The 20019-nt window shown below is 53.3% G+C and overlaps 1 protein-coding gene across 6 annotated transcripts; it reads left to right on the top strand.

The window, feature by feature from the left end:
• Positions 1-6546: 6546 nt before the first annotated feature.
• Positions 6547-16744, top strand: TMEM171 (transmembrane protein 171). Of its 6 annotated transcripts, none has more exons than XM_070233483.1 (4): positions 6547-6864; positions 9324-10031; positions 14010-14148; positions 16466-16744. In XM_070233483.1, the coding sequence occupies exons 2-4, from the start codon at positions 9392-9394 to the stop codon at positions 16662-16664; spliced, it is 978 nt and encodes a 325-aa protein (XP_070089584.1). In that variant the 5' UTR covers positions 6547-6864; positions 9324-9391; the 3' UTR covers positions 16665-16744. The 6 variants fall into 6 exon arrangements, with proteins under 6 accessions (XP_070089584.1, XP_070089587.1, XP_023473977.1 ...); XM_070233486.1 differs by having other exon boundaries at positions 6603-6864; positions 16469-16744; XM_023618209.2 differs by lacking the exon at positions 6547-6864 and adding an exon at positions 6920-7393.
• The last annotated feature ends 3275 nt before the right edge of the window (positions 16745-20019 follow it).

The raw sequence follows: 20019 nt of genomic DNA, 5'->3' as shown, positions 1-20019 counted from the left end.
TGTCTGTCACCAGCTGCAGAGATTCAGGCTCGGGAAAGTGAGCAAAGGCAGGATCGCCAGATGGGTGTGATGAAAAGACAGAGGCTTGGAAATTCACGGGGTCAGAAAGAGTGCTGCTGAACTGACACCGCAGCATGTAAACAGCACAAGAAAGACGTGAAGAAAGGAGGAGAGGGCGGACGGAGCCAGCCACGGGTCTGGTTGGGAGCAAAGCACAGCTGTAGCAGGACTGGTTGGACAAGTAAGATGGAAGGAGGTGCTCCAATGCCTGCTTTTGCAGGAGATGTTTCAGGTCATCCCTGGTCCAGCGTGAGCTGGTGGGAGGGGTCAGCTGAGATGGACACGAGGGGAAGGACTTGGAGAGGAGAAGGCCGATGTGGGCTGGGTCATCCACGTGAGGCTGAAGCATCCAGGATCAAGGCAGCATTTGAAATGGAAAAGACCTGAGCGCCAGGTGCCAAAACCCGAGCTGGACGATGGGAGACCTGGGAGGCTGGGGACGACAGCGACAGGAAGGGCGGAGGGTGACACAGTGGTTTAAGCAGGTGGGGGAGCAGTGGTCTCAAGGGACAATAAGTCACTACACTTGTGATAAGTGCCCTGAATGAAAAATATCAGGTCCTCTGAAAACAATGGGGGTGCGGGAGTCGGAGCCGATTTAGATCAGGGGTCTCTCTGGGGAAACGACAGTTAATTGGAGAATTAAAGAATGAATGGGAGTTTGTTAGCTTGCCCTTGAATGACTCAAAACTGACACTGAAAAATAGCCATAGCTGCCTCCTGTGCACAAGGACAAAGGACGCTGTGACAGTGCTGCAGGCTGGCCCAGGAGAGGGGACCAGCAGGGGCTTCAAGTCCAGCCCGGCCACTTGCTGTGGGAGACGTAGGAACCGCTCGCCCTCTCTGTGCGTCTGCAACTCAGGGCTCAGCAGTACTCGCCTCATAGGCTTGCCGTGAAATGCAAATGAGTTAGACGTGTGTACATCACCAAAAACACAGAGTAGGTTTGATGCAGGTGTTAGCTGTTGTCATTATTTAGAAGAAAACACTTCTCTTGGAATTGCATCCAAGCACAAATGACAGTAGGTCTTTCTCTCTGTATTCATTTAATCCTTTCAATAACTCTGTGAGGTCGGTTAACAAAAAAAAAACCCAAAGAGCAATTTTCTTTTCCTTCTTCCTGAATCAACACCGCCTCAAGCTTTGGCTTTACCTGTGTTCTCTGGCTGTGACAAGGAACCTTTTGTTGAAATCCGGGGTGTTCAGGAGGTGGCTTCCTGCTAAACTGCCTTTAATTGATCAGATGCCCAGCTCTCAGGTGTTCAGGTTCTGATTCCTTCACTTTCTGGGCCAGCAGTTGCTACGGGAGAAGCTGAGGGTTCAAGCGTGTGAGATGATGACCAACGCCACTGGGGGAGGCTGCACCCTGCCCGCCGGACATCAGCCAGGTGCTGGGGTCCCCACCTCTAGCACCTCAGCATTCGACCCAGGTGTCTGGGTCAGACCATTTGGAGAGCCATCTCCCGGTGTCTCAGTCAGGTTTCTACGTCTGATCCTAAAATAGCCAAGTTTCCTGAATGGATGATGGCCAAAGGATTCCCCCACCCCGAACGTTACCAACGAGCTGAACGAGGCAGGAAATACCGTCAGCCTTCTCCTTCTCTTTCTCATGTACTTTCCTATTGATTTCACCTGGCTATATTTTCGGAGCACTGTAAGATGATCTGAATCCTTTCTGGCACCGTCAGTGGCAACCAGGAAGTGGAGGGCCAGAACCAAGGGCGTGGTGGACCCAGGAGCGGTCAGGCAGGTGGAGCCTGAGCCCTGGCCACTGACCGGCTCCGGGGAGCACCCTGGCAGGGTCCCCACATCTCCTTCCAGGGATTCCAGGAGCAGCAAGTTGCCTTCCAGAAGCTTTGGTGGCTGCAGATGGTGGTGGGGCTGAGTCAGAACAACAGGGCAGATGACAGGGTGACCACTTGGGTGGCTAGTTCTTGAGATCATGTGACGCGCACCTATGAGGAGTCACAGAAACAACTGGAAACGTGCCACAGGGAGGCGCTGAGCTGGTGGGGCTCAAAGCACTGCAAACTGAGCACTGAAGCCAACAGAACTCACTTTGCTCTCCCTGAGCACCCCGGCCTCCCTCCTCCCTCTTTCTCCATGGGTTTGTCAGATCAGCCTTCCTGAAGCTGTGGGGAAGGAAGCACAGATAGAAGACGAGGTGGCCAGCCAGAGGTACATTTACTGCTGGCTCGCCACGTGCCAGACACTTACTCTTCAAGTCTTCCTTTAGGGGGCTCGGCCACATGGCCAAGTGGTTAAGTTCTTGCGCTCTGCTTTGGTGGCCTGGGGCTCCCTGGTTTGGACCCAGCACCGCTCCTCAAGCCATGCTGTGGTGGCGTCCCACATAGAAGAACTAGAATGACCTACAACTAGGATATACAACTATGTACTGGGGCTTTGGGAAGAAAAATTTTAAAAAAGACCTCCTTTGAGGTGGGTTTGGTTATTCCCAAATCATAGACAAGGACACAAAGGCACAGGAAGGTTGTTTATTTGTCGAAGGTCACACAGCTAGCAAGTGGCAAAGCCAAGATCTACACTCAGATTAGACTCATCCCCTCTTTACATTCTGGGGAGAAATAATTCATTCTTTGGGACCTAGTCAACGGTAGCTGTTTTTTGTTTTATAAAGATTGGCCCTGAGCTAACATCTATTGCTAATCTTTTTTTCCCTTCTTCTTCTTCTCCCCAGGGCCCCCAGTACATAGTTGTATATTCTAGTGGTAGGTCCTTCTGGTTGTGCTGTGTGGGATGCCACCTCAGCATGGCCTGATGAGCAGCGCTAGGTCTGAACCAGGGAAACCCCGGGCCACTGAAGGGGTGTGCACGAGCTTAACCACTTGGCCATGGGGCCAGCCCCAGGGGTAGGTGTTTGGTGCCAACACAAGATGCCAGGCGACCACGACATTTCCATAAAACTCTTACTGTCAACATGCTGGGCTCCTCTGGCCCCTTGCCAGATGCTGCCGCCCCTCTTGAAGTGGTCTCTTCCCTCGGCACCTGGGAGGCCTCTGCCAAGAGACTCCCTCTCACTCTCGCTGAAACACCTCCTTGCATTCCACCCCCTGGCTCCAGCCCCAGCAGAGCTGTTATCAACCACGTCAAATCAACAGCCCCATCTCAGGTAATAAAATGACTCTGCGAAAGATTAGTCCTTGCACCGGGGGTCAGCAAAGGGGCCAAATCTAAGCCCTCAGCTCAAGTTTGCCAAATCACTCAACCTCATGCAGGACATATCTCTCAGCCTCTGGGTCTAAGTCCAGCGTAGGGGTGGGGGAGGAGGAGAATGCCCCCGGGATCTTGGCCTCCGTTGACGCAGCCCTCTGCAGGGTTAGGCAGCTGCATGGGGCCCAGCTGCGTTCAGAGGCATCGCTGGGGTCCTAGGAGTATTTGCTGAAACGTGGACCTCAGACCTAGCACTGGAGAGCAAATTCCTGTACACCATCCCCAGCGGGGTCTCAGGAACCGTCAGGAACTAGAAGAGAGGAGTGCACGCTTCTGGGTGCTAAAGGTAGTTTGGGGCAGAACCAGAGAGAAGCTGAACGAGAAAAGAGAAACTAGAAGCTGGCAGACCCGATGGACTGTCTTTCTGAATCTTGCGAAGTCTGAAAAATGACAATACTGAGTTCTGCAAGCCAATCCATGCCACTTGCCCTGAGCTGCTTCTGCTGGGTGGCAGTGCCCTGGGGCCTCTGCGGCCAGTGTGGCCTGTCTCCTGGGAGCAAAGGGTACTCGTTCCTTAGGGCACAGAGCAGCAGAAGCTCCTGCACCAGCACTCATCCCGCCAGCTGTGCTGGCTGCCCTGGGCCTCTGCAAACTCCTGAAATCCCCAGCTTGGCTAGCACCTGTCTGCCCCCTGCTCGGTGCCTGCTCGGAGCCAGCAGCAGCACCAACTGTGACCAGGCAGGTGTAGCCACATGTGCATGTGTAAACCCTTCCAGAGCAGGGCTGGCTTTCTTGATTTTGTAACAAACCTCGCTGACAAACCGCAGGAAAGTATTCCTCCCAGAATTCCTGAACTCCAGGCCTCTATATCCCACTGGCCATCTCAAAGGTAACATGCCCCAAATTCAGCCCTAAAGCTTCCCCTTGAGCTTGTCTTGCCCCAGCCTTCCTGTCTCGGCCAACGCCAGAACCATCCTTCCAGTTCCTCTGGCCAAAAACCTCGGAGTCAAAACCCACATCCCGTCCATGGAAAGCCCTGTTGACTCCATCTTGAAGATACATGCGGAACCCAATAGCTGGCATCACCTCCCAACACCAGCCATGGTCACCTCTCTCCTGGGTTCTTCTAACAGGCTCCTGAATGGCCGCCTCGCTCCCACCCTCCCTCCTCCGCAGGCTGGGCTCACTCAGAAGCCACTGTTTTCTTTTTAAACATAAGTCAGATCACATCTCTCGCAGCTAAAAACCCTCTGAGGTAATTCGTTATGCAACAGTTGATAATCTCACTTCCTCATTGCCTCCAGTTTCGCTGCAATGTCACCTAGCTTCTCAGAGATACCTGCCTGAACTACCCAACTGAGGCTGGCGCTCCGGGCACTCCCCAGTCCCCTTCTGTGACTCCTGAATATTTTCCACGGCACGTACCGCCTTCTAATACCCCTCTAATTGACCTTTCTTTCCTCTTTCTCCTGCTCATTAAAATGTAAGTTCCCCGAGGGCACAGGATGCTGTGTTTTGTTTGTTGGCACATGTCCAGCACCCAATAACTGTCTGCCGAGTGAATAAAGGAACGCATTCCTCGGCTTTGCCCTCTGTGTTCACTTCCTGAATCCAAGCTGCCTCCACTTTTTTTAAAGCTTGCTCTGATGCTATTTTTCTAAGGATTCAGTCTGGGCTGATCTTTTTTCACTAGCACACAGGTTGGAAAAGGCCACTTGGTTTTAGACAGCTAAGAGGCCATCCGGCCTCCCTCCTAAGAACAGGTCTGTTACAAAGACCAGCACCTGTGAGGCTGGTGGGGACGTCTTTCATACTTGACCGATGATTGGTTTCCAAGGAGTTTAATTTAGTCAAACGGGCTCCAAAAGACACAAACAATCCAAGCAGCAGGTTTCCCAAGTGGAAGCTAATCTGATTGTCCTTGGTGCCAGGACATTCGAGCCTGTCATGTGTGGCCACCCCACAGTCATGTGGCACCAGGGAGGCAGCTGGATCAACAGACCCCTTGCAGGTCTGCACACGACACAGCCAGAGACTGAGTGTCAAGCAAGGGAGAAGGAAAGAATGAGGAGGGGAGAGACATGGAAACCCTTTTGTGCAAGAAGGAGTTCTTAGCAGGCCCGTGTAGAGGGGGCGATTCTCCAGGGGGGCCCGCCTTCCTAGAAAGCCCGGTGCCCGCTCCTGTTATGCAGTCACCCTGCTGGTTATCTGCTTGTTAGGCAGGTGCACTTTGAGGCCCTCCCAGAAGGTGGCATATCCTGACACTCTGACCAGGATATCTCCTCCTGGACACAGATTGCAGCAATGTCCTTGGGATAACAGCATCTGTATTGTTATAACGATTAAAAAGCCATGTAATAAAAAACCATTTTCTGAGCTCATGGTGTTGTGTGTCCTCTGGGTGACAAGTGTACCCAGAACGAACAATAAACAGTACATCTAGTTCTGGCCTTTGCTCCACATTAACCAGCTGTGGGGTCATTTCACGTCTTTGGCCTTCAGTTTCCTCAACGGAAAAATGACTGTTTTAGCTCCGCTCCCCCCTTCTGTCTCCAACCTTCTCTGCGTCGCTGCAGACGCACAGTGAAGGCCCACAGGCTGTGGGCAAAGCAGGTACCAGGACCGGGCACAGAGCAAGGGTCAGGATATTCATTCATTATGGTAACAACCAGGGGTCCTTCTTCAGGGATTGCAGAGAGGCGCAGAGGCCAGGGCACCCTGGCTGTGAAAAAGCCCACATTTGGCCACTTGGGGGACAGTGCAAATTCCAATGGCAGGAACCGGGCCAGGCTGCCTCCCTGGTGAAGCCCTCTCCCACCCACCCCAGCCCTCAGAGCCCGGGTACCCACCCCTCCCTCTTTGCCTCCCTCTGACGCCTTTAAGACTCCTTCCCACCTCTGGTCCTAAGCTGAGCCGAACCCATTGTTGACCCTCAGTGAGAAGGACTGGGAACAACTTGCTGTGTCACCCACACAAAGCGCACGCTCTTTAGAAAACGGTAACGCAACTGGCACTAACTCTTACTGCGTTTCAGGTAAAGTGGACAGGAAGCCAGGGAGAAGGGGCACGGGTGTGGAGGTCCCCAGGACTCACAGTGCTTCTGCGCCTGGGCTGAGCCCTTGACTCACCTTCCACAGCGCCCTGACCTCTGGCCTGGAAACTGGCACAGTTGGATCCGTGTCCCTGGTCACGGGGCAGGTGACAAATAGCACAGGATTAGCAAACCCATCCCGAAACTCTGGGTTCAAGGGCAGGGAAAGTAACCAGTTTAATTCGGCAAGTCCTTAGCAAAAGGGAACGGGACGGGGGGGGGGGGGGGGGGGGGGGGGGGGGGGTCGGGGGGGGGCGTGGTTCTACCGCACAGGAGGGCTGTGAGCATCCGTGTGGGTGCGCAAGGGACACAGCTGACCCGCCCGGTCGGCAGAGGGCCCGCTTCATTCTGGGGCGAGGCCCCCCTGTCCCCGTCTCAGGTCCTTGTGGACCGCGCGCATCTGTGACCCGGCGGCTCCATAACCTGTTTGTTGGGGAGGCGCCGGCAGGGACTTGCTCCAGTGACCCCGGCCGAGGGCTCCGGAGCGGCAGGAGGGCCACCGGGCCAAGGGTGGACGCGTCCCAGACCGCGCGGCGGCCGAGGTGCGGCTGCGGGGGCGCGGGGCCCACGTCCGGAGCGGGGCGCAGGCGCTTCCCCTTCTCACCCGCCCCCAATTCTGGGCCCTCGGCTCAAGGGACCCGGCTCCCTGCCCGCCGCCCGGTTCTCGGCCGGCCAGCGCGCAGTCCCCGCGGCCGGAGCGCAATCCCCCGGCCGCCCCCGGGGCCCCGTCCCCCGAGGTCTCGCGCGCACCGGCCCGCCCTGCGCCCCGAGGCCGACCCTGCCCTGCACTCCCCGAGGGGCCAGCCCCCTGCGGCGGCAGCTCCCCCGGGCCGCCCCGCCCGGCCGCCGCCCTCGCGGCACCGCCCCTTCTGTCAATACGGGCGGAGCCGCGCCCGGGCCCCGCCGCGCAGGTGGGAGCGTGCGGTGAGGGCCGGCGCCGCGGAGGCCGCGCGGAGGTGGAGGCGGAGGCCGCGCCCAGGCCGGGCCGGGGCCGGGCTGCCCGCCTAGCCGACCCCGAGGCCGCAGCGGCTCCCGGACACGGCGGGCGCAGCGCGCGCAGGACGAGCGCAGGTGAGCGGCCGGCCTCCCCGCAACCCCAACGCCAGCCGCCTCTCTAAGGTCCCTCCGCCTGGGTCCCCGGAAGCGCCAGGGGCGCGGACGTGGTGAGATGCTGCCGAAAGGGCCTCTCAAACCGACAGTGTTGGGGAGGCGGGTTCGGCTTTCGGGAAATTACGTGTGGGTTGGTATTTGGAAAAGGTTTAATTTTCTATTCGTGTGGATGTCCGTGTGTCCGTTTGTGAGTGGATCCGTGAGGAAGACAGACGGACTCACCGACTGGGCACAGACACAGACGCTCCGTGCTCAGTCGGCTAGCCCGTGGAAAAGAAGCTGCAAATCCCATTTTGGCTTCTCTTTGCTTTGCTAGTATTGGGGAACTTGTCTTAAGATGTTTGAAGCCTTGTGACTCACTTCAAAGTCGAAGGTACCAGGCGTACAGTGAACACCTGGTAGGACCCTGTAGCAGAGAACCACCCGAATCTCCAGAACCTGCAAAGGAGGTTGTGCAATTCAAAAAGATTCCTTTTTAGGTCGTGCAGCGCCTCCTTTAAGACTTTTCTCAACTGAGTTGCATCTTCATAAGTACAGTTTGTGCAAATTTAAAATGAAAACTTATTTCCCTCCTACGTTTCCCTGTTTCTTTAACTTCCTTCTGCCTCTATGGTACTTTTTCCTGGAGAAGCGCTTCCTGGTATAAGGCCAGCTGTTTGCTCTCTTTCCCTACTGGGTCATGATTTGGGTTTGTCAAGACGTCCTTGGCCTTAGAGCCTCAGTCTTAAGCTCTGTCATGTGACCATGGATGCGAGTGGCACAGATTATTTCGCAAGTTTTCTTTCCCCGAGCAAGTGAAAATGGTCTTCACGCTTGGGTTGTCTTTTCGAGTGCCTCAACTGGAAGGGTCCTGTGACGTGTCCTGTCCATGAGAAGGAGACAAGGGAAGCAGGTCATGAAGTGGGCCTGCGGGTTGGGACCACTCTTCACCGAGGGCTTGGCACCCATCGTGGGCCCCTCGGAGCACGGGGCTGGGTGAGCGTGTGGAAGGCTCTTTCCCACTTGGTTTCACGTATGCTTTTCTTCCAAAGTCAAGTTCTGTTGCTGTTTACTGCTTTTAACTGGTGATGTTATCTGCTGCTTATTTCTAACTGAGCCTCAACCTCTTGTGGAAGTGGCTCGTCCTGCAGAGGGCGAGTGAGAGGCCATCTGCCCACCTTGGAGACAGGCTCCACCTAACCTGGTGTGCCAGCCCCCCCAGGTCATCCCAGGCCCCAGGCGGGCCAGCGGCGTTCAGGCCAAGGCAGCCCCAGAGTGTGCCTGTTTGAGAACTCAACAATCACATTTTGGGAGAATTAGCTTAAAATCCACCAAACCCACTTTGTTCCTGAATCCCCTTCGCATTCAATTGAAACCACTGAACTTGGGTCTCCTGCTCAGGGAGCCTTAGGATAAAGCAGAGAATGGAAAGCTGCCACAGTCTAAAGCAGGAAATGGAAAGTTCATTACTGAACGAAAATTTACCGACTTGGAAATGCTCAGAGCAGCTGTGATGAAATGTGGAACGTCCGTAAATCAGAAATAATCCCGACGGTCCTTCCCGCACTCGCCATTGTTTTTATCTTGGGGAAGTGAGTGTGTAAGACTCATAACAGGAAAAGCCACACCCAGCCACTTTTGTTGTATGAGTTTTGTTTTTTAAAAGATACTCTTGGGTGCATGGTAATTGCATTCCCTCTTCTCAAATGTCTTCATAAAATTATGTACGGAGAAGTTTCTCAATGCCAGTTCTCCTGACTCATAAACCAGCTGACTGTTCTGCAGGGTATCAGCTGCAGAAAGTTGTGTCCTGTGATTTCATCCTGGGGGTACTTCTGAGACAGCCCGCAGAAGCGCAGGGCTGGTCCGGGGCACGTGTGCCCACTTTGATTTGGTGTTGGTGTGTTTGCAGAGCTGTCAAAGCCTTTGGAGGGCAGGAAACGCATCTCATCCCGCCGTGAGGAGGCGCCTCTCCTGGCCATGTCTCCCACAGCCGCTGCTGAGCCAGACCGGGTCCAGCGAGACAGGCACGTCAGCAAGCTCATTTTCTTCCTTTCTGTCTTTGGCGCCGTCTTGTTGTGCGTGGGAGTCCTGCTCTCCATCTTTGGGTTCCAGGCATGCCAGTACGAGGCCCTCCCAGACTGCAGCAGGGTGCTGAAGGTGGCCGGGCCGACGTGTGCTGCGGTGGGGCTGGGGGCTGTGGTCCTGGCCCGCTCCCGGGCACAGCTGCAGCTCCGTGAGTGGCGGCAGCGAGGGGAGAGGGCGGGCCCCGACCGAGCCTTCATCTGTGGACAGAGCCGCCAGTTTGCCCAGTACCTCATCTTTGGGTTTCTGTTCTTGACGAGTGGCATGCTTGTCAGCATCCTGGGCATTTGGGTCCCTGGATGCAGCTCAGACTGGGTGCCGGAACAGCTGAACAAGACCCAGGCTGCCGACGCGGAGCCCCATATCTGTGGCTTCCTGCCCCTGCAGATCATGGGACCCTTGATTGTACTTGTGGGATTGTGTTTCTTCGTGGTTGCCCATGTCAAGAAGAGAAACAACTTGAATGTGGGCCAGGATGCCTCCGAATGTGAAGAGAGACAGACCCCGCACACGGAGCCCGTCCAGGTCACTGTAGGTGGGTGGCTATCCTCCCTGTGTTTGCTGGTATCACAGCAGCTGTTGCATCCAGGTCTCACCGCGTTGCCCTCGGGTCTGGCCTGGATTCTCCTTCTCTCTGTGTCTCTGTCTCTGTCTCTCTCTTGCACACACACACACACACACACACACAGGCACACATACCTCGTGCCGCTGCTGTGGGAAACCCCATAGGAATCCTTGTACACATGATCCCCTCCAGCAATTCCTTATTATTTAGCAAAAGCATGGGACATTAAGTTGTGACCTTGACTAAGGTCACAGAGCAAATTAAGAGGAAAGTGAGAGGAACTGTGAGGATAGCCTGGGGAGCCTCCTGTCACCTGAGGGCCCTGCCAGGTGGCTCTGTTTCCCCAGTTATCCTCACACTGAAAACTTCTGGTATTGGACACGTGGGTTCTTGTCCCTGGCTGTCACTGGCTGCTGTTCTTGGCAGGTCCTTCCCCTCTCTTGGCCTTATCTTATCTGCCTGTAAGACGAGGATTTCATTTCTAAGATTCCTTCCAGCACTAACATTCTGGGATTCTGAGTCTGTCCCAAGTCCCCCAGTCTGCTACATTTTGAGGGGGACTTGTGCACTGTTTTCCACTTTGTTCTTCGTTTTCTGTAACTCCATCTTTGGCTTCGGGGTTGGGCCAAAGTTTGGAAGCAGTGGCCCAGGTGAAGATGACATGTAACAGCATCTGTCACTTCTTTCCCCCCGGAAGGCCTAGAAATTGCTTTGGGGTCCTCTGGGTTCTGCAGAATTGCCAAGTTACCATTTCCCAGAGTCAGCCCCCGACAGCACACTGGCTGCTTTGGCCTCCACCTCATATGACCAAAGGAAAACCCCAAGGAATACTGTGGGGCCAACATCAGGACGGAGCCCCCTGGAGTCACCGCACCCCAGCACCAGCACCCCTGCTCCCTGCTGTCCCCTGATTCCAGCCACCAGGAGGGAGGCCCAGCCCCAAAGATGCCCTGATGGTAAACCCAAAGGGCATGCTTGAAATGCTCTCGAGTAATGGAAGACGACGAGCATCTCACGAGAGCATTGACTGTACCCCACCGTGTTCCCCGAAGGGACTGAAAACATCTATCATGTTGGGGAGCTCTTTTGTCACATAACCACACTGCTCATTTTTGCAAATCAACGCAAGTGAGGCGTTTCTCCTGTTTGGGGCTGTCCGCCAGGGCAGCAGGACTCACTGGGGGCTGCGGTCCTGGCGTGGCACTGGCCTCGGAGAGGGAGGGCAAGTGGGTTTACAGACAGTCCTCTTGTTGAGCCAGGGTTGCAGCTTCCAGCTTGCTTATTTGTGCTCTTATATACTTATGGTGCCAGCATGAGTCGTACTTATGCATCAGTGATGCTGACACATAGACAGGGGCTATTCTTGGGCCAAACTCCCATCCAAGTGCCGAAACCCGTGCTCTCCAAGGGCCTGTTGTGTGAATTCCTTCATGCCTACAACAACCCACTTAGGAGGCACTCTTAGTATTTTCATGTTAAAGATGACGAAACTGAGGCACAGGGATATCAAATCACCTGCCCAACGACACAGACTAGCAAGCGGCAGAGCCAGGACCCAGGCCCGGGCGGTGGGCGCGTGTGTGCCATGGCCCTCGCACAGCACCCTCCCCAGATCACGGGGCCGTGGTTCTGTTTCTGCTCGTTTCATCCTTTACCATGTGTGGTGGGTGGTGGTTATGTGACAGAAGGGCTCCCCAACATGGTAGATGAGCCCAGTTTCGGGGAACACGGTGGGGTACAGTCAATGCTCTCGTGAGATGCTCGTCGTCTTCCATTAGTCGGGAGCATTTCAAGGATGCCCTTCGGGTTTACCATCAGGGCATCTTCGGGGCGGGCCTCCCTCCTGGTGGCTGGAATCGGGGGCAGCAGGGAGCAGGGGTGCTGGTGCTGGGGTGCGGTGACGCCAGGTCACCGTCCTGGTGTTGGCCCCACAGTTTTCCTGACTGTTCCCACTGAGCTCTTTAAGTCCCATCAAAGCTGTGAAAACCTGGCACCCTGACTCCTTGTTTTTCTCTCTTTATACAATATTATAGGATAGGGTTTAAATTTTTGGAAATCATGCCTTTTGGTGCAATTGATAAGACTGAAGACATTGTCTGTCAGTGGTCAGCTCTGCCTTACGAGGGAATTGGGGTGAGGAGAGGTAGTTCTCAGCTAAATCCCAGAATTCAGCTGATCCCAGAATGGAAGACCCCACCCACCAAGAACAGATAACCCAAGACACCTGCTGTCCCATGGTGGGCACAACTGGTGTTGGACCCTGGATACACAAGCAGGGGCATGAGACAGCCCTCCCTCGGGGGGGGCGTGCTGTCAATCACAGAGACTTCCAGTCCTGCAGGACACAGCGAAAGAGAGCCCCAGGGGCGATGGAGCCTCCTTCTGGGGAGAGCAGGTGGCAAGGTTGGGAGGGCTGGGGCTGTTGGGCAGAAGGGTGGTCTCTCTGATCCCTAGTGACTTGGATCAGTGTGTATTTAGAGTGAACACTCGACCTCCTTTATCTGACCTATGAAGACCTTCTAAAAAAATTAGAACCATTGGGCTCCCTCAGGTTTAGGTTGGCGGTGTCTATTTCCAGCTCTAATCGCCATCTCCTTGCAGAAGGACATGTGGGTCAGTGCATTTCTGAGGGGCACGGTTACCTCCGGGGAAGTGAACGAGGCACCGAGGTGCAGAGTGGAGCCCCTGGCCAGACTGCCAGCTCTGAGTGTTGCCTCAGAGCTGCTAGGAAGTGCCACGTGCTGGTGCAGTGGGAGGAGAGCCCTCCGTGGGCATGTCCCAGCTGGGAGAGTTGGTGCTGTTGTCACCTCTGCACACAAGTCCTTCTGCCCGTGCTCCAAGGCAGGCACGCGGACGGCCTGCAATTTACCGATGTGGCAGCTGAGGCCTAGGGGTTTAAGTAACTTGTTCACGACCACGCTGGGTTGTTAACTGGCAAAGGGAAGCCCTGTAGCTTTAAAGAATCTGGTACCTGCCTGGGCGAGCATCAGAGTTGCCGCTGGTGCCCACCGATCCCCTCCCTGCAGGTGTTCTCTCCTCCATTTTTCCTGAGTTGGCATTCCGTGCTGCCCACTCATCAGAGGCTGCCCCCAGCCTCTATGTAGAGGGGGTGCTGCCACTTGTCTAGAATGTTCTGGGCAACTCATGTGATGCATTTTGTATTGAGATCAGAGTACAAACTGGAGCTTGCATCTGCTCCCTAGTTTCTCCCCAAAACACAGGGATGTGTTCTGGATTGAACAGTAGCAACAGAAATGCAAAAACAAGCTTTTCTTGGAGTTTGACTTTCTTTTGTAAAGCTTGGGTGAACTGTTGGCAGATGAAAGACTCTACAGGGCAGAACCCACAGCTCTGGCAGCGGCCGACGGGCTATAGCTTATTGTCGTTTGTTCAGAGGCCGAAACTGCAGTTGAGGAACTAGGCACTTTATCCACCAGCTGGCTTTTGATGAATTAAAATCGTCAGCCAAAAACAAGGAAAGCTTCCTGCAGTAGACACCCCAGGCGGTGCAGGGACGCCGTTAGCAAACGTTTCACCAAAATGCTTTAGCTCAGACTTGCTGTGAAATATAGGCCCACATTTTAAAATATTGTGGTCAAATATATATAACATACAATTTACCATTTAAACCATTTTTAAGTGAACAGTGGCAAAGTACATTCACAGTATTGTGCAGCCATCACCACTATCAATTTCTAGAAGTTTCTCATCATCCCAGACAGAACTCTGCACCCACAACACGCTCGCTCCAGCTCGCCTCGGCCCCAGCCCCTGTAAACCTCTGCTCTTTCTTTCTCTGCAAATGCCCACGTTTTAATTCTGGAGTCAGCACAGGTGTTTTGACCTTTTGTCCCGATGCGTCAAATATATAACTAATTTATTTTGCTCTTGCTAATCTGCTTACGTTTATTGCTCATCTGTCTTTGCTGAAATCCGGTGTCTTCTCAGGTGATGCTGTGATCATATTCCCGCCCCCTCCGCCACCGTACTTTCCTCAGTCAGCTTCTGCAGGAACGCCAAGTCCAGGGGCTGATGGTTCGCTTCCCCGTGAAAACCCACCTTCGTACTACAGTATTTTTCACCGCGGGTAAGGCTTCCCGTCCGAACCCGGGCATAGGCATGTCCGACCTTTTAGGCTGGTGCCTGGATGCAGGACAAACTGGCTTTCAGCTGCAGGCCAAGAGAAAACGTCGGAGCGTGAGGGCCTTTCTTGCTGACATTATGTCAGAATTATTGCCTTGATATCAGCAGGATCTTTCAGGACACTGGGCAGCATAGAGCTGAGAATCCTGACTGGAACTGTGGGCAAGCCCAGGGCCCAGCAGGGGTGAACCTTGAACCATTCCACGCTTGCTGTGGGAGGCCTTGCTGCTCTGGGTCGTGGGGAGTGGGGTCCCGGGGACCTCCGGCGGGTACAGAGGGGCCCCAGGTCTCATGGAGGCACCTAGGTGACTGGCTGAACTCAGCCTGCACCCTGACCCGCCCCAGCTGGGCTTCTCCCCTCGATATTAGGTTGTTCCCTGGGCCTCAGAGCCTTCTCAGATTGATTGAAGACAAACAGAAGTTTCACACTCCCTTCCCCATGCTCCCACGTGCCACAGACTAGGAGGCGTCCCTGGGGTCAGATTAAACGACATAAATCAAAGGTTTTTCCTTCAGGCAGAGGGACGCGGGGGGAGGTTTCGGAGGCCAAGCAATGGCCTGCAAGCAGCACCCAGCACAGTTCAGATGGGGAAGGGCTGGAGGTGGCCCGACTCTTGCAAACAGGCCTGAGGTGACAGGAGCCTGGAACTCTGGTACTTAGAAAGGGAGGAGTGTGGGAGGGCATCTGGAATGGAGGATGACAGTGAGGAGGAGCAGAGACCATGGGTCCAGGGTGAGTGACAGGGGCAGTGGACTCCCCTGACTGAGGAGTTGGGACCCGGCTCGCTGCAAGTGGGGAGAAGACGGTGAGCTGGCTTGCGGTGGAGGGATCGTGAGGCGTGGGCCTTTGAGGTGACTGGGTGGGCCAGGACCTGGGAGAGAGGTGCATGGTGGAGATAGAACTTCAGAGAGGCTGCTGAAACAGGAGGACAGTGAGTCAAAGGCTTGTGGTGAATTCACAGGAGGGGAGGGTGTGGTAGGAGGAGTTCTGGGAAGGGCCATGGAGGAGCAGGGCTGCAAGAGGCTCTAGGCCCTTCCCAAGTGGAAGACCAGGGCGTAGCACGTGAGGGAAGGATTGCTGGAAAACGTCACAGGGCCGAGTGGAGGGGTGGGCAGGATTCAGCCAGAGTCGACTTTCGAGACATTGAGACACGTGCATTTTTTAATTAATTAATTTATTTTGCTGAGGAAGATTCGTCCTGAGCTAACATCCGCTGCCAATCTTCCTCTTTTTGTATGTGAGCCACCACCACAGCATGGCCACTGACAGACGAGTAGTGTAGGTCCATGCCTGGGAAGCAAACCCGGGCCCCAAAGTGGAGTGCACCAAACTTAACCATTAGGCCACAGGGGCTGGCCCAGGACACGTGCATTCTTGAAAGCAGTGCAGCAGGACCCGGGAGACACAGGGAGGACGCTGGGGTGGGCGCTGCCTTACCTGGCCGTTCACGGTTTAACACACCTTTTCTTGTGCTTCCGACGGGTGGTGAGCTGGAGGTCCGACCAGAGCTGAATGTAGGGATTGCCCTGGCTGCACGAAGGGGAGGTTAGGGTCTGGACATTTGTAGAATTCTGTTCGCAGATTTGTACTTTTCTCCCAAGACGAACTTCCCCAAGCCCCACAACAAACGTCTGTTAACTTAAAAAGCAACTCCTGCTTCTGCTCCTGTGTCTCATGTGCGCCGGAGCCTGGCGTCACCCCTGTAATTCCCACAGGCACTCAGGAGGCAGAAGGCGTCACCGTCCCCTCTGCAGATGAGGGGACTGAGGCCCAGAGGGGTTGATCGCTTGCCCAAGATCACACAGCTAGAAAGCAGCAGAGCGGAAATTCAGGCTCTGATCCGCCTGGTGCTGGAGCCACTCCATCAGCCTTCCTGCCTCCCTTCCAGTTCTTGGCTTAATGACTTAATGTACTATTTGAGAAGTCTGTCTGCCTTATGTTAGCTGTCTCAGGAGACGAAATAGCAGAGAACAGTCCCTGTGTGTGTGCCTTTTGGACGGCATCATGCGTTTGCAGTCCGTGTCTTTTCAGTGAAAAGCGAAATGACAGCAGGAGTGAGCCCGTCTTCACGTGATGATCACTCTAAGGAAAGGAAGGAAGAGAGACAAGTCTGTAAAAAAACCGCATCTGGAGGAAATCCTCCTGACAGCCTTGCAAATGCTCGTCAATGCTTACGATTAAACATTTGGAAAGGACCCTGTACTTAGGGCGTGTAACTGCCTCCCTCTCTCCCATTCATGTTTTCTCTCTTTCTTCTCAGCAGGACCCCGGCTCCCCAGGGCCAAGGTGCGGCCTCGGAGGGAGATTGTGAACCTGTCTATGCTATTTCTGGGACCACCCTATCCTCTGAGATCCCACACGCTCCACATCTCTCATCTGAATCGCCGCCCAGATACGAAGAGAAAGAAACTGCTACAGCTGCATCCTTGTTTCCATCTTCTGAGCCTTCCCCGCCATGACCTGCGGGCCCCAGCTCAATTTTATATAGAATTGTTCACTTTTTTATTTAACTTGTTTTCTAATAAAAATTGCAATAGCATCGGCCGTGTTCTGATTTCCGTGGTACAGCATCAGCGTCAGGAACCCCCCTCCTGATTAAGCGGTCAGTGCTTCAGACCACGGGAGAGGTAAAGTGCCTCCAGCCGGGGACACTTGAGCTCGTTCTCTCATTGAGACCTGCTACTCCAGGAGGTCCATGGATCAACAAACAAAGGCCCAGAGAAGCTAATTAACTTATTCAAGGTCACATTGCTTCCAAACGGTGAGGCTGGGTTTTGAACCCATCTAGCTGGTTTCTGAAAGCCAGGCACACGTCTCTAGCTTGTGCTGTCAAAGGCCAACCAGAAACAGCTGTTAATGTTTAGCTCGGTCCGTCCCGTTTCTAGTGTTAATTGCTTCTGGGGCAGAGAAACCAGATTGTTCTCCTAATTTCTTTATTCTTCTCTTACCTCCCCCTCTCCTCTTCGTCTTTTCTTTCTCTCATTTTGAAGGAGCTAACCAGGGTAATCACGTCATTTACGCTGGGGAGCTACAGCACGCTTTGTCCTGGAGGCTCCTTATGGTCAAGTGCCACTTCTGGAGAAGACGTTTCTTGGGGACCTTTGGTAACTAGATTCCCCCGGAGAGGCCCAGGAGGGACATGCCTCTCTGCGTGGTAACGGACCGGACCAAACGGTCTGGACCACCTTGTTCTTATATGGCTACTGCTGAGCAAAAGCGTTTGTACAGCTAGGCACCATAATAAACACGTACTTAATTCTAGATATAAACCTCAAGAAATAACCACAAAGGATTAGCAGTTCTACCTGGGAGAAACGGATTTTTAGAATATGAAATCTACAGTAACAGCGTTTTTGGTGACGCACTTGATGTAGCAAAAATGTGAACTTTTTATGTCTCTTACATGACCCACAATCCCCATAAAAATCAACATTATCGGCATTTAAGTGCCTGAAAGCAGAGCCTGAAGGCATGAATGTTCCAGTCGTTTCCCTGGAGTCCGGACTGATTTCATGGGAATGCCACTGCAGTAAATCGGGGGGGCAGTGTGTGCCAGCAGTGCCCGTCTACCTCTGCGCCCGACTTTTATTGGACTGAACTGCTCTTAAAATTCCCCTTTCTTTCCTGGAAGGTTAATGATTCACATTTTGAAATGAGATCCGAGGGCAGATTATCACCACTTCCTTCTGTGTTATTTGTTTAAAATGATTAAGCTGAACCTTCTAGGTAGAATTAGTTTTAAACATTTATGAGTTGTATATAATCAAGAACCTTTTTAATGGCTTAAAGTTGGGGTTGGTAAGTGGGTATTTTACTTTTATAGCTAATAAAAACGAGGCGAGAAATGCTCGGCTGCAAGTCTGACCCCTGGTTCGGGAGGTCGCTTCTCTCCATCAGTCTCTGTGGCATTCAGCAAAGTGCGGACTGAAGAAGCCGCACACAGAGGGGCTCGAGGTTTGCAAATGCTTTTACAGGACTGACATGTCAGGCAGCAGAGCCGGACCGGTCATTTTGTCCCTGGATGATGCATCCTTTGCCCATCAAGTTCTAGCAAAGGATGACAGCCTCTGGAAACCCACCTGGTGCACCTGCTTGGTTTTTCTTTTTCGTTTTTCTTGTTTCTTTATGTATGTTAACATTTCTTAAAAGTTTATAACATGAAATTAAGCACTGTAAGGTGAACAATTCAGTGGCATTTAGTACATTCACAATGTTGTACAGCGCCATCTCTACCTAATTCCAAAATACCTCTGTCGTCCCCAGATAGAACTTCACCCCATTAAGCAGCCACGCCCCATCCCTCCCGCCCCACAGCACCAGTCTGCTTCTCTCTCTACAGATTCACCTTTTCTGGGCATTTCATGTAAGTGGGATCACACAAGAAGTGACCTTTTATGTCTGCCTTCTTTCATTTAGCACAATATTTTCGAGATTCAGCCACATTGTCCCATGTATCAGTACTCCATTCCTCTTCACACCTGAGTAATATTCCCTTGAATGTCTATGCCACAGTTTGTTTATTCATTCATCTCTGATAGACATGTGCATTGTATTCGCCCTTCGGCTGTTGTGAATAGTGCAGCCGAACATTCGTGTACGAGTGTTGTTGGAGTACCTGTTTCCAGCTCTTTCAGAAACACACCTAGGAATGGAATTGCTGGGTCATGTGCTAACTTCGTATTTAAGCTTTGGAGGAACTGAAAACTTTTCCACAGAGGCTGCACCATTTTACATTCCCACCAGCAATGTGTGAGCATTCCAATTCCTCCACCTCCTCACCAAAGCTCGTTATTTTCTGTTTTTTATCGTTATTACTATAGCCGTCCCAGTTAGTATGAAGTGGTATCTCATTATGGTTTTGATTTGAATTTCCTTAATGACTAATAATGTTGAGCATCTTTTCATGAGCATTTCTTGCTTTTGTATATCAAACATTATCATCAGTAGCATAAGAAATCATACTCCAGATTTTCCTCCCATGGCGTTGGGAGGTGTGATGCCCCACCCTGCGGAAAATAGTGATGAGGTCCCAAAATTCCCGTGGGACTACCTGTGCAAGGAGGGTTGTGCCACCATGCTGCCTCTACACTATGAAAACCCCTTCTTGTGAGTTCTCTTTCCTCCCCTGGGGTCAGTTAAGGGGACTAACCCAATCAACTAGTTCTGAGACTAAGGCAATTGTTGATAGATAAGGTCTTTTTGGTATTTCTTTAGTTTACAAGCTAAGGAGGAATGGGGCAGGGGACAGGAAGCAGGTTTTCAGAGGATGGGGGTGGGGGATGGCAAGTATGCGCTCACCCAGTTTCCACCTGAGAGGTTGGAGTTGGGTGGGGAGAGGGGCAGAAGGAGTGAAGGTGGCTTCTGCGACATCCTCGTGTGATGTGACTGTTGGCTTTCTGATACGGTTGCCGTGCAGAGGACGGAGCCCACGTGAGTGACGGGTCTGCCCTGCAGCGGCCCATCATGCCAGGGCGGGTCGGAGGAAAGGAATGGGTTCAGAGATAGGAAGTAAACCTCGGAAAATGGCCTTAGGCCGGCAGAAGGGAACCGGTAGTCTGGCTGGATCTGTGAGGATCCACGATGATAAGAACCATGATAATTGTTGAAAGCTAAATTCCTGAGTCCCATTCCAGAGGGGCCAGTGAATCAAATCTCCAGGGGCATGATGTCCCCACTGCCTGTGGGGGCAATAAAGGGCAACACCTTGTGGGCTAGCCCTGTGACTTCTGGGCTTTCTGGAGAGTCCTGTTTACACATCCTAGCCTGTGCTAAGGGTCCTTCAGGGACAGGATGTGGGTTCACAGTCGGCCCCCA

This window comes from Equus caballus, chromosome 14 (genome assembly GCF_041296265.1).
Source record: "Equus caballus isolate H_3958 breed thoroughbred chromosome 14, TB-T2T, whole genome shotgun sequence".
Taxonomy (NCBI): Eukaryota; Metazoa; Chordata; class Mammalia; order Perissodactyla; family Equidae; genus Equus; species Equus caballus.
This window is presented reverse-complemented; position numbering and strand designations above follow the sequence as displayed.

Bases quoted from the DNA above. Each gene is read 5' to 3' on its own strand.
- TMEM171 (XM_070233483.1), top strand. From the start codon at position 9,392: ATGTCTCCCACAGCCGCTGCTGAGCCAGACCGGGTCCAGCGAGACAGG. The intron at 10,032-14,009 runs GTGGGTGGCTAT...GTGTCTTCTCAG, and splicing joins GCCCGTCCAGGTCACTGTAG to GTGATGCTGTGATCATATTC. The intron at 14,149-16,465 runs GTAAGGCTTCCC...CTTTCTTCTCAG, and splicing joins TACAGTATTTTTCACCGCGG to CAGGACCCCGGCTCCCCAGG.